This window comes from Crocodylus siamensis, chromosome 3 (genome assembly GCF_052110815.1).
Source record: "Crocodylus siamensis isolate JL-2025a chromosome 3, ASM5211081v1, whole genome shotgun sequence".
NCBI lineage: Eukaryota > Metazoa > Chordata > Crocodylia > Crocodylidae > Crocodylus > Crocodylus siamensis.
The window spans coordinates 235,879,897-235,894,253 of record NC_143397.1 but is presented as its reverse complement, the minus strand read 5'-3'; the positions used below and the strand labels follow the sequence as shown (position 1 = coordinate 235,894,253).

At 40.8% G+C, this 14,357-nt stretch overlaps 1 protein-coding gene across 1 annotated transcript in view; it reads left to right on the top strand.

Moving 5' to 3' along the window:
* The window catches only part of EIF3H (eukaryotic translation initiation factor 3 subunit H), a 111,587-nt gene that overhangs the window by 88,111 nt on the left and 9,119 nt on the right, over nucleotides 1–14,357 (top strand). Inside the window, exons 3-6 of the mRNA XM_090040536.1 lie at nucleotides 3,374–3,541; nucleotides 5,055–5,154; nucleotides 6,560–6,709; nucleotides 13,682–13,802. Coding sequence (XP_089896662.1) covers nucleotides 3,374–3,541; nucleotides 5,055–5,154; nucleotides 6,560–6,709; nucleotides 13,682–13,802 — 539 coding nt within the window. The remainder of the gene's footprint in view (nucleotides 1–3,373; nucleotides 3,542–5,054; nucleotides 5,155–6,559; nucleotides 6,710–13,681; nucleotides 13,803–14,357) is intronic.

The following is a 14,357-nucleotide window of genomic DNA, read 5'->3' as shown; positions in this document are numbered from 1 at the left end:
GATCTTTCATAGGGACCTTTTTTGATGGGTAATCATTGTATTGTTCCATACTAATGCCTAGCCACTGCTACTACCACTGACGGTGCTCTGCTCCCCTCCACCACCCAGGGTGCAAAAGTGTCCAGGTATGCTTCTGGTGAGAGAAACTATACAAGCAAGAGCAAATGCTTCCAATTTTCTTCAGTGCAATGGCTGAAAATTAAGCCATGTATGATAACATAAAGATATGGCATTTTTGCCATTTCTTTAAAAACTAAAAAGCAGTGAAATACTGCACAATATTTGAGTAGCGAATAGCTCTCATTTTCCTTTTCTATTCCTCCTTACCCTCTGTGTGCACTTACTGCTTTGCCATCATGTTCTCTGTGGTGGTATTTACTAATTTTTTAAACCACTCGAGGGTCAGAACTTTACATATGTTATGAATCAATATGGGGGATTTGCAGATGGTGACATGAGGTGGTCTCCAGAACCTGCCATGCCAATTTTAGGAACATTGTATTGGGGCTTGGGGGATACTGGGGGTGCCCAGATCATACGTTAGTTGAAGCACCACCACTATGAAATGGAATGTAACTTACTGTGTGTTATTTATAACCAGGGATCCTGGTTTTCTCTGCTTAAACATAGCAAATCTTTTGATACCCCCCACAAATCCATGATTAAAGTGAAACGCTGCTATATACGTGTGTGTGTGTGTGTGTGTATCAACTTAAAACAATGTTTTATTGATATATTTACAGTTTTAAAGCAATGTGCAAGCCTACCAGTGCCTCAATAACTATAGTAAAATAAATTCTAGATACCTATACGTTTTGGTATTTGATTTTGGGTTTTGTCATGGAAAATCGGAACTCCCCCTGCCCCCTTAGCTCACAGAATACAGGTCCAGGTCCCCTGAGCCACCTTACTACCCCTGGTGGAGGGGGCTTCCAGCTGCCAGGGCTACAGGGCCAGGGACCTAGGTCTGCAGCTTTCTGCCCTCCCCTGCCCCTGCCCACAACAGTGCCCGAGCCTCAGCTGCAACTTGTAGGAGGGGGTGGCTGCTGCTGCGCAGTGGAGCACATTGCCCAGCTTCCCCCCACCCCCCATGGGAGGCATGGCCAGAGCGGAGGCTGTGGCAGGGGTGGGTGTGGGCTGTCTGCTTGGGGGTGAGGGAATGTAGTGGCTCCTCATCACTGCACATTCCCAAGGGAGATCTGTGCATGGCGAGGGGCAGGCTGCCTGCTGTGTGCTCGGGCTCCCTGTCCGGCTGCCCTCCCCTGGGGCCTGCACAGCGCAGCATGCGGGACCAGGTGCAGCAGGGCAGAGAGCAGGCCTGGTGGGAAAGGTCCTTGCCACTGTGGGCACATTGTCCTGATGAGGGGTCTCCTGCACTCCTGGCAGGAGGGAGAGCAGTGGTGTGGGGTTGTGCCTGTCTCTGTTGCCAGGTGGGATGGAGACAATGTGAGGCTCGCAGAAGCAAGGAGCTTCTCCACCCAGCCCTGCTCTGCTCTGCCGTGCTGGGTCCTGCCCTCTGGGCTGCGGAAACCCTGGGAGCAGGGCAGGGAGCACCCCCACCCCGGATGAGCTGCTCGCGGCCCCATCCTGCTCTCCACCAGGGCCCTATGGGCTGCATGTTCCAGCCCTGAGCACCATCCGGCTGGGCAGTAGCCCCTGCCCCAGTCATCCCCAACTCCTTCCCTATGGTGGCCTCAATCCCCCCTCCTCCCCGCCCTCACCAGACTTACCTGTGGCTGCGTGGTGGCCATGTGCATATAGATGCACATGGTGTCCCCTGCCTGACCACCCTCCCTGACCCAGCCCCTTGCAGGCTGGAACTGTCCCAGCATGCAGAGAGCACTTTGCAAAACTGCAACATCTGTGTTTCTCCATTAAAATAAAAAAATAAATCCTCATTTATCTCAGGTAGAAGGGGAAATCCATAGTGTTTTTCCATTTTTCTGTGGAAAACAGAAAACCCGGATCCCTATTTAGAACTCACAGTGTGTGCTGTTGGGTATAAAAGTAAAGTTCTCAACCAGTTAGAGCTTCAGAGCTTTTATTTTCTGAAAGAGAGTATTGAGGTATTAATTATATTAGTAAGTTAATTTTGACCATTGCAACAAGTAATGAGGTGTAGCCATTTGGTTTTTGGGCCTTCGGGCCAAAGCTGTCTCTGGAATGTAGTTTGTGCTTGCTGTATAGTAAGCTGCAGAAATATTTGTTCGCTTCTGAGAAATGTCTGTTAATATCTTTAGAGAATATGCTCGGATTTCTTTTCCTTCTAGAATGGACAGAAATTCAGGTTTCAGAAATGAGAGGCACATTTTATCTTTTTTCTCTAGCTAACTTGTAGTTTTCTTCTTTACAGCTGTGGGGTTTTTTATGTATGAAGGGGTATTTTGTAAATGTGGTACATTTGGAACTGTTGGATAGTAAATTTTGTTTTAAAAGATTTGCTTGTTGGATATCATTTCTTATTAACTATTTGGGTCAGTTCATGTAATAGTCTCAAAATATAGCTACCGATTTAAGTTGTCACTGCCTCTTGTCTGTTCACAATGGCTGAGGAATGATTAAATGATCTGTTTACATCATATTAAGCATTGCTGTTATGCACTGTTTTTCTAAAAAGCAGGCTGTTTGTATTGAACGTAATAAAAAAAGAATTTACTCATTTTAATTACAAGAAAATATGGCTGGTATTGTAATAAATCTGACAAAAGGTTGTTTTCTCTTCCCTAATCTCCCCTGTCTCTCCCTTAGGTATTGTACCAATACAAAAGAAAAAGTATTGAAAAATTAAAGATGAATCGAACAGTAACTCTGGCAGTTAAGTAGGGACTTCCAAATAGGAGACAAAGCTACTTTGTGTATTCCTACCAATGTATGACTATATATAATCAGTGCATTCCCTTTGTATTTGTATTCAGATTAAGCTATGTTTTTAGTCTAAAGTTTTTCTAATTCCTGACTTCATTAGAACTTGATTTGCATTTATATTCTATTCTATTAAATAGTTCAATAATATTCTGTTAAACAGAAATATGTTGTTTTTCAATGATCTGTAGATACCAGCATTTTTATATAAGTTAGCAACTACAATAAACCATATGTAGCAGTTTACTGGTAAGTTTTTAGCAAGAAACACTGCATGAGAAAAGTGGTTCCTTATGAATCAAACTTGCTTTATTTCAACTTCGTCAAGTTCCAGTTTTTTACGTTAATGTTCTTTATGCTAAACAGTGGCTGAAATGCACAAATCTGACTTTAAAGCAGTAAAAATTGTAGCTTGTTTTAAAAGATTATGTTTTAATCGTAAGTGCTCTTTAGCAATCGCTGGGATTATGTGCAAGTTTACTTTTTTAACGCACATTTTCATTTTATCTAGTTCAATACCAAATGGAAATGATGCGAAGCCTTCGCCATGTAAACATTGATCACCTTCACGTTGGCTGGTACCAGTCTACATACTATGGCTCTTTTGTCACTCGTGCCCTCCTGGACTCCCAGTTCAGTTACCAACACGCAATTGAGGAGTCTGTAGTTCTCATTTACGGTTAGTATGAGGTTTCCTTTATTATTCTTTTCCCCTCTTAATATTATTACTACTATTTTTGTATTCTGTCTTTTGCCTGTAAGAGTAGCCTGGCAGGCCTTTTCAAGTAAATACCAACCCTGTGTCTACAGCAGCCTCAGCAGCAGCTAAGTCTAGACAGGGTTTCCTTCTTTCTGTTTATTTTTCTTGCTATCAGAGCCCTGATGTGTACGTTGTGGAATGCTGGAGTAGCTGCTTCATTTTTATTCCTCCTTCTCCCCTCCCTCGTTGAAGGGGCTGGTGGAACTAGACCAGATGTCTAACAAACCCCGATTGCTAGAGTGTCTGGCTCTGTACGTGACTGACCAATCATAACACGATTTGCCAAGTTTTTTTTTATACCTCTGACAGAAGCATACAAAACCTGGACTGTTTCTTAGCACAAAGATTTTTTTCTTTTCTGCCTGTTTAATGGTGTTTCCTCAAGCTCTCCAGACCAGATGTTCTGTGCTGTATCAGAACCGTAGGCAATTTAACAGCTTTATAGCCTCACCCTCCCCAAACACTCGCAGTTTGCCATATCTGGCAGACTTGCATATAGTTTCCAGCTGAGAAGTAAATGTAACGTCCTGAGTATCTGTCAGAAAAAATACTAATGAATACGATCAATCTTATGAGCTGCCCCAAAATTGTTTCAGTATGTTAACAATTGGATTACAGTAAAGAACAAGTTGTTAAAGTATACTTATATTGGCTGGAAACATTGCATCATCAGACCTTGATGAATTTTCCACTTGTTTCAGTCTATTTTGGTTTTCATTTTATCACCGATTGCTCAAAGTTTTACTGTGTTAAGGTTCAGACAACATGAATGTTAACAGTTTCTTTCTAATGTTGGCATGCTGTAGCTGCTGTTATGCTGCAAGTGTTAAGCTTCCTTGTCCTAGGAATTTAGCAGTTTGTTTAGAAATTTTTTTTCCTCAACTCTGTACAGTATGTCAGGACATTTTTTTTAAATGTATCACTTTTTTGTCTGAAACAATTAGACTGTAATATGAATTAGCCTGTCACTAATCCTCAATCCCCTTTTTGTACTGTGTGTAGTTTAATAAATATTTTTCAACTGAGTTGCATAATATGTAGGGCTGTCCTTTTGGGAGAGGCAACCTTTGTTTCAGTGGGGCATCCATTACATATGAGCTTTTTGGGTAGTAGATATGGAACTAAGCAAAGGAAATCAGAAATGTTTACTTATTAGTCAGAAAATAGCAGCTTAAATTTAGTTATTTATGGCCTTTGCATTGTATTAGAGAAGTAAGTTAAATAGCTGCATAAGATATAGCTCATCTGTGTTTCATATCTTAATACAACACTTATATTTTAAGGACTAATCCTGTTCTAACCATTTTTTTTGACTTAATGAATCTGGATGGCTTAATTGTTAAGGTGCTCTGCAAAGAAATATTTTAGTAAACAAACTTATGTTAAATGATCTTTATAATTATGTGCCTCTTTTTTTTTTTTTCTTTCTTAGATCCCATTAAGACTGCTCAGGGGTCGCTGTCACTAAAGGCATACAGACTGACTCCCAAACTGATGGAAGTTTGCAAAGAGAAAGATTTTTCCCCTGAAGCGTAAGTATTTTAAAAGAATGTTGTCTTACGAAGTACCTGCTTCTGTGCAGGTGAAGGAAGGGAAGGAGTTGTCGCCCTTCCCCAAAATGGGCTTATAAGGCGCAAATCTACCCTGCTTTCTACTTTTGCTGGAAACTAGGTATGTGATTGCAGTGATGCATGGGCAGTAGCTGAGCAATGGTGAAAACACTGCCTCCCTACTGATAGCTTAGAATGGGACAGTATTAACATATGTTTAAAGGATGTGCTGTATTCTGTCATTGCAGCCATGGGGCGAGTGTTGTGAAGACAGCTTTAACGGGGCATGGAGACTAATACTTTATGGGGATGGAGAAAAGGAAGTAATTGGTCTCCCTTGTCTGTATAAGTAGAATTAACTGATATCGGCATTTTGGTAAAGTTGTTCCAGGACAACTGCACCATGTGGATGCTGTTCTGGAATAAACATGTTTTTGTTCTAGAATAATTAGTGTTTCCAAAGGGTTGTCACTTACATTGCAGCTGTTAGCGTGACATCTTTTCCCTTCATCATTTCAGTGCTTGACATCAAAAGACCAATACTTGTCAAGGATTTCATTGAGAAATTCTGAATCACTTCATTGCTCAGTGTCTAAAGATAACATTTCCACAATGACCAAACTAGTTGTCTGTTTAAATTCTGAAAACTGAAAGCAAGCTTTTTAGTTTTCTTCAATACACATAAAAAGCGGGTGTGGACAGATATTTTTTCCTAAACTGTGTGAATTGTATGTTTGTTTGGTAGTCTGATGAAAAGGTATTGGTGTCTGCTTTATTTAAAAACAGTAATAAAAGCAGGAGGGAATAAATGTAAAGTAAATTGGAAAGTTTTATTCTAATATGCTTGCAGAATGTAACTATTTCCTAAGCATTGTTACTCTTTTTTTTTTCCTATATCTATTATCATTTAAAGTTCTATTCAACTACCAAGGAAAGCATTATCCTTAGAAATATTCATGTCTTTCATATAATACAGTGGTTATGAAATTAAAACTGTTCCATGGCAGTGTCATAATTAGTTTCTGTTTCGTAAGAAAACATGATGGTAATGAAAGCGGTGAAGTATTCTGGACAGGACAGAGTTAATCTTGCCAGTGCTGTGTTTTGCTGGAGGGCTTATTCTTATAACACATTTGTGAGCAAAGCAATTGCTTTAATTCTGAGGGATTTTCCTTTGGGCAGTTTTTGTTGGCATTTATAAATATCAGTTTTGCCATGCAACTGCCTCTGTACCAAAAAGGCCTGACTGTTGTCTGTTAGTAGACCTTTGGAAATTTAGGACTGTACAGACTTACCTGCTGTTGCTTTAACAAAAACTGAGACTCTGAGGGGGGGAAAATTACCAGTTTTTTATTTTAAAAAAACAACTTTTAAATTTGCTTCACAGGTTGAAAAAAGCAACCATTGCTTATGAGAACATGTTTGAAGAAGTGCCAATTGTAATTAAGAACTCATACCTGATCAATGTGATGCTGTGGGAGCTGGAAAAGAAATCTGCAGTAACAGATAGACATGAATTGCTTAGTCTGGCTAGTAGGTAAGTACCTGTAGGAACAATGGCTGCTTCTTTACTTATGTTCCCAAAACATGCTTTAACGCTTTGGGTGAAATCCTAGCTGCTTTAGTTTTCTCGTTGACTTTAATGGAGCTAAGATTTCACCCCGCATGTCCTGTTTTTGCTCAGACAAACACTACATGGTATAAATTCAAGAACTAAACACTGTACATACTTGACACATACCTGTGGTGTTTGAGCCATGTAAACCTTGTGTAACAAGGTGCATTTCCTCACCTTAAAAAGAAATGACTTTGCAAACCCTGTAATAGTTAACATCTAGAAAATTGCCCAAATAGCTCTTCAGATAGCAGTGTATTTTAGCATTGTTTTTGTTAATATATGAATATTTTCTTAAAGTAAAGCACAAGTTTTTTTTTTCTCATCCAATGTTGTGCAATTTAGAAAGATGAATCCCTTTTTAAAAGAATGTCTAAAGTCCTGATTTTAAATATGTTTAAAAACTGTTTGATTTCCTATCAAGTGAAGTGTAAGGCTTTTATTGGTAATATAGTACTATCTATAATAATTTTGTTGTAGATTAGAAAAATGAATTAAAAATTTGTAAAATAAGCTGCCATAGATACCACTTTTGGTAAAATAGCTGCAGTGAATAGTTATTGATAGAATCAGAGGCTGATTGTAATTAGAATTTACTTGTCACAGTTTATTTAATTTTCAGATTATTTGGCTGGCTGCACTGTTGGGTCCCCCACTACCAAGTCAGCTGATTCGTCCACATTTTTAACTTTTAAGGGTAATTTTAATGCGATGAAGTATAAGTCAGATCCAGTATTAGTGGTTGCATGAGTTGTTAGCATGAATCTCCCAGAGATCTCTCTCTGGACCATGGTCAGCAAAGTATCTTTACAGCAGCTGTGCTCCTGCCCACCATGGCCTTGAGCCTTTAACTTTAGGCTAGGTTGTCATGAAGTAGACCAGGGTGACCAAGCTGTGGCACGTGTGCCTGAAGTGGCAGGGTCAGTCTCTGTGTGACATATGGCAGATTGAGCAGAAGGCGAAGGAAGGGGATCAGAGTGGCACTTGAGGAGGGCGCAGACTTGATTTGTGGCCTGCCTGGCAAAAAAGACTGGCTAGCATTGAAGCATCCTCTTACCCTGTGTGGGGAATAGTTTGGGTTTTCAGCACAATTGAATTGTTTTTTGAGCCAAACATTCATAGTCTAGAATAGATGCTATTCCTGGCCACTTATGGGGAGGAGGAAAAGCTGCAGGTAATGGAGATTTAAGATCTGTTTGGATTTGCAGAAGCTGGAGAATTCCTGGTCTGATAGTCGTATGTCATCATGACTGCTTGTGAGAGATCTCATTCATTTTTCGAGAAGCTGTCCAAGACAGCAGGTTTGAGTTAAATCACATTATCAAACATTGCCATTTCCTTGTATCCTGTTTTCAGCTGGTAGGTGAAAAATTGGGTAAGAACTTCATACAGCTGTGTGTCCCTGACTCAACTGGTAAAAAAGAGGATGATGGTTATTTTGGTTTCTGGAATGGTGACATCAAATTCTCTTTTTGTGCAGAGATGGCTGTGGCGGTTGCTTTTGCACCAGAGAGAATTTTTTTGAGAAGCAGCAGATAGTGGTTTGAGTACAGGCAGTTAAGAAGATAGAGGAAACACTAAATTCTTTTTGCTTTCTGTCCTCCCCTAAGAGGGTATTGCCACTTTGTACATCACCCTTTGCCTCTGACTCATTTCTAAGGAATCCAGGACTCCTTGCACATTGCCCTTGGCCTTGTTAGCAATAGAGGATGAAGGCCTCTAAATCTAAGCAAAAAAAAAATTGTTTTAATTAGGATCCTGCATATAATCAGCTGATCAGAACCTCCTTTTCTTCCTACCCAAACCCCAGTAACTCCTAGTCATTTCTAAGGTCTGAATCCTAAATGTTGCCCAGAAAGCTTTTCAGAAAACTTCTGAGCTATACATAACCAAGCCCCATCTTGGTCCAAGAACTCTGCTGGTTTCACTATCAGGAATTGATAATGTGAGGAAATTTGAGTTCTGCCTAGCAGAAACCTTGTGTCAATGGAACTATATAATGAGTTGTATTCCGCATGTTGCTATTTGGTCTTTAGAGAGACACGAGAGACCTTTGACCTTTTGTATTGGCGACCTACCTCATTATTAGAACATGGAAGGATTCCTGTTGGTGATGGCATACTTCTAGAGAAAATGAATTTACTAAATCCTATGAATCTATTGAATCTTAATATATGCACAGGGATGTATGCTTATGAAGAACTGCATTTGTTGGGGAGAGCAGCATGATCCCTGTCATTTATTACCTTGGAATCTGCTCTCTCCTTTTATGAAATGCTCTCTCCTTTTATGAAATTCCTGGCAGTAGTCATCATCTTTTAGATACTGCCCATCCCAACTCCAGTGATCACAAACATTTCCAGTTTCTGGAGACTTAGGCAAAGGGACTCTGTATCCAGGGAACTTGGTCTCTCCAGGTAAAGCAGTTTTGGGTTTAAGTTCCAGAGTTGCATGGTTCTGAGAGTTGAGGATCTTAAGAAAAATGTTTATCCCCTAAGTGTTACTTATTACAGATAATCAGGCTATTGTGTTTTAAATACTGTAGAGTGGCTTTAACCATTTTGGGGTGCCATGTAATTGTGTGAGTAGGTTCAGTACCGTAAGGTATTTCTAGTTGCCCCAGACCTGGTTGTGTAAGAACAGTCACACTATGCCAAGTCACTCTGTGACATGGCTTTGCAAAGTCTGTGTATTGGGCGGCACTGGATTAGATCATCTTCCTTTGTGATCAGGTTTAGTTGTACAAGCAGCTCTCGTTTTGGGTGCAGACCAGTATAGTATTCACTTCAGTTGCAGGTGAGCACAGCTCATCCTATCAGATTCGGTATCTCAGAACAGAGGCAGCGTAATTCATTTCTTGAGAGTTTTGCCTCCCAGGAAATCTAATTGGAATAATCTAATAAAAAGTTAACCTCTGGGTGATGTGTGACAACAGGCAAAGGCTCTGATGCCTTGTTGTTCTGCTACCTGAAAGGGTCGTAGAGCCTGAAGTTTTGCCAGCCTTTTGATAACAAGTTGAGACTTAATATTGGGAGTTAATATACTGTCAGGTGGCATTCAGATCTTGAGACCAATAATTACAAGTGACTCTCCCATTCTTTTTCATTTCTTTTTTGTTCTTTTGATGATCAAGTTTAATAAAGACTACTTGTGGTCTAGCTTTATACTTGGTTACTCTTATGATATGTTTGTCTTGTGCAGTTTTTTTCAAATAGCAGCAGCAGAATTGAGCATGTGCTGCGCATTTTCAGTAACATTATATATTAAAGGTATTTTTCAAGCAGTTAAAATATTTTATATAATAACATAAGGGCTAATGCATTTTCAGGAACAATGTTAATCTTTGTACAGAATGATTCCCATGCAGAGATTCAATGTGATTTATAGATTATTAGGATAATTTGTATTTCACAAATGGGGAAACCTGAGCTATTATAAAGGTAAGTGTGTTGCCCAAAGAAATGCATCCAAGTCAGTGGCAGAGTATGGTTCATGGCTCCTGACCTCCAGTTCTGTGCCCTTTGATACTGGCACAGCTGTAGAAATCTGTTGGAAATGCCAAGCAGGAAAACATTCTGCTCGTGTGAGTGGGTGTTCTTCCCAGTATCCTTTTTTCCAAGTAGATTGTTTTTTTTTCTGCCACCATGTTCTTGGTCAGACAAAGCAAATCAGCCCAGGAAGTAGGATACACTTAAAAAGAGGACATGGAAGCAGTCACTGGGTCAGTGAAACTGATGAAAAGGGTGAAGACAACGCAATTTTGAAAGTGCAAGAAAAACCAAGAAATTTGGCAATCCATTTACTAAGATGATATCTTTTATGCAGAGTTGAATATTCTGTTGCACTGTTGCAGTACTTTGTCCTATAGAAGAGAGAAGCAACTTCCAAATCATATGTTTTCAGTAGTAGTTTTTCTATGTGCAGATTCCAGCATTGCATAAATGTTTCAAAGGGTGCACAAAGATCAGGTATCTTTGGCAAATATTTGACATAAATAAAGTATCTCCTTTGCCTGGCTTTTTGTACCTTTATGAATTCATTGTTGGATACTAACTTCTCCTTCACTTCCTACATGGACCTAATGCACTGTAACCTCTGTAGTATGGTGTAAAGGATGCTTTCATACTAGAGGACAAAGATTTCTTTAATACTTTTTTTTATATGTAGAACTATTGGGGGGATTTTTTTTTTTTTTTGCAGTTATTTGTGTTTGCATTTCTGTCTCATTTTGTGCAAGGCTTTTCTTAACTACGAGTGCCAACAGACGTGGAAAAAAATAACACGCTTTACTGGAAGCAGCAATGCATCACTTTGACCCAGTTCTGCAGCATCTGTATTGATCGGGCACTTCAGCGGGGCTTTTTGGCACTTTAATCTAATAGCTGATTAAATCAGCTATTAGATAAAAGCACCAAAAAAGCCCCACTAAAGTGTCTAATCTGTACAGATGTTGGGTGAGCTAATGTGTCCAGCTAATGTGATGCCTCTTCTGGGCACAAGCTAGGCTCAGCGTGAGGGTGTGCACAGTTTAAAGTGCCATCCTCCCTTCTTCCCCAACATCTGCAGGCAGCCTGCTTGTTTAAACATGTTACAGATACTTTGTCTTTCCCTCTCAAATCACTTCCTTTTAATCCTTAATTTTTTTTAATGGAAATGGGAACAGAAAAGGGCAAAATGCATGAGAACTGTGGAAAAACTGGTCCTGCCTTTGGAGCATACTTATCTCTTCATGTCTTGGTTCACATCTGTTTAAGTTATCTGTTTTTAGCTTTTTGTTTCCCTGGCAATGAAAGCAAACACCATACTACAGCAACTTCTAACAATAACTCCCTGTTCCTGTGTTCTGCTGCTCTGAGCTGGTCCAGGAGATTCACATAAAATCATTCTCTGTAACCAGTCATATTTCATGTAGATATTATCTGTAAAATAATTATGTATTCCTGATATCCTTGTGCCCTACATGTCCATTATTGTGTACCTATATAGGCACTCCTGATGATATCCAATTCTAACACTAATTCTGTGCAATATAAATTCTATGAAAAGCTGAAAATATACATACCCATGGCCATGGCAGTATTCCTCAGATCTAAATATCATACAGTTAAAATATTCAACAAAAGAAAGCCCCAGGAAGTTTGAAAATACTGGTGCCTTTCTTGCTACTGGATAGTTGAAGTCTTTTCTCATGTAGCTCCCAATTTAAGATTATAAAATTTAGGTAGAAAACAAATTCTGAAACAAATGGTACACGTTTTCAGTTGGGTGAGCAGGTAAGTCAGCTCAGCAAATGCTTAGCTGCCAGGCCCGATACTCACAAACAAGAGAGAGCACCCGTTTCCCAGTCACTTTCTCGACTTGCTCAGTGTTATGCTTGGTGTACGAACAGCTTTCACTTCTACCTATGAATGTCCTGGCTTTTGTGGGAGCAATTTACACTTAAAAGGTCTCCTTTTAATGTGTGTTGATAGATCATATACTGCTCCTTAAGGTTTATGCTACTTATGCTGTCTTCTGGTGATTTCCAGCTGGACTTCACACACCACTTAAAATTTTAGGATGATGAAATGTGTGGAGGGAATGAATTTGTAAAAGACTGAGGGGGAAGCTCACAAACAGTTTAGAGGAGTGCTGGCTGCAGGGCACAAGATTGTACAAGGGAAGAACACAAAGTAGGAGGGGGGCGTGGTATCTTGTACCTGAAAGCTAAGAGCAACGGATGTCACCAAGTAAAAATGAAAATGGAGTTTAACTGTGCAACTGCCTGACTTGGCATTCAGCCAAGTAAGACTGAGCAGTGCTTGCTCCTAATCAGTCAGAAGCACCAATATAAAGCAGTGCTCCCCATGCACACTCCTGAAAATCATATAGGAATGAACGCCTGTCTCCGTATGGACCATGCTGAAGGAGTTCTCTGTGAAAAAGTTCAGTTCGAAAGCTGTACCTTAAATTTGGTATTTCTGCAAAACACTGAATAGATTAAGCCATTTTCATTACCATCATTTCTAGCAGACTGCATTTGTTTGGCCAAGCCTACAGATTATATCACTTGTGTTGGGCCCACCCACTTGCTGCTTCCGTGTTGCTTCTGGTATGCCATGCTGAATTGGCTTCACTGGAAGCAATGCCTTCTGTCAGTGACTAAGAGCAAGTGCTGTCTCCAAAATTTCCGAGTACAGCTTGGTAGGTCGGCTAACTGGAAAGAGCCTGTAAGAATATTTAAGTACTGTAGTCCATCAAGAATGCCAGAAATCTTGCATAAAGCTACAGTGACTAAACCAAGGTTATGAACATAGCTGAGTATCTGCTGTTCAGGAGTCCACCTCACAAAACCGTGCAATTGTTTCATATATTGCTACATTTGACCATGTTTTGAAATAATGTAGGTGATTTCACCTTCGGTGATTTTTGCAGAATGATGAGGAGTGTTAACATCGCTTCTGTGTGCTTGCATGTTGGACCTGATGTTCACCTCCATAACTGGTAAAGCCCCGAGGGTTAGGTGTTAAGTACAGGTGTAGCAGAAAGCTCTGACCAGAGATGCTTGCTTACATACTATTCTGATGCGATACAAGCACGATGACTGACACTCACATCTCAACTTTCACTAGTGGTGATTGTTCATTCTCAGCTTCTTTATTTTTTTTATTTTTAAAGGCTGAATGAGGATGGGTAAAAGACACTAGAGTGGCAAAGACACTAGAGGAACTGCTTTTTAAAAATGGTTTTAATGTACTATAAATCAAAGTTATTCTGAATTTAGAGGAGAATTAGCTAACTGCCTGACCACCATTTAGGCCTGATTGTAACTTGTTCACCATTTAATTTGAAATTTCAAGTGGTTTATGTTTTTTGTGGTCACGCTTTGCCAGCATGAAACTTTCTGTCTTTCAGTAATCATCTGGGGAAGAGCCTTCAGTTGCTCATGGACAGAGTGGATGAGATGAGCCAAGATATAGTTAAATACAACACCTACCTGAGGAATGTAAGCAAACAGCAGCAGCAAAAACACCAGGTTGGTAAGAGGGAAAGGCTGGGTCAGGGTGGGGGGTTATCCCTTTGCCCCTCCCTCCCCAACCAAATGAAGATGACACATGCAAAGTTACATTTACAACACCCAAACTACATTTTGCTGATTCTTAAAAACATGTTGTGGGGCTCCAGGTGGTCTCCATCCCACCTGCAGCAGCTGTGGCTCATGCGGGCAGTGGCAGTGAGTCTGACTCCAGCGTGGGCTGGAGGGAAGAAGAGAGGATGCTAGTGGCATTGCCCTGCCCTAGGCTGGGGTTCCTGTACCGCACCGGGTTGCCTGGCCCGCCTTCCTCCTGCCCCCCACTCCCCGCCCCCCGGCAAAACCCCTGGAGCACTGTCTCCCACCCCACCCATGCTCCTGAGAGCATGGGCACTGGCCCAGTCATACAGCTCCCCTCCACTCCCAAAGGACCCTCCAGACCCCTTCCCCTGCTGGAGGGGCAGGCACCTCTGGCTAGGCCCTGCTGGAAACAGCATAAAGCTGGGCTGAACCAAGCCCTGCCTCAGACCCCTTTCCTCTGCTGCAGCGCTGGCCCCC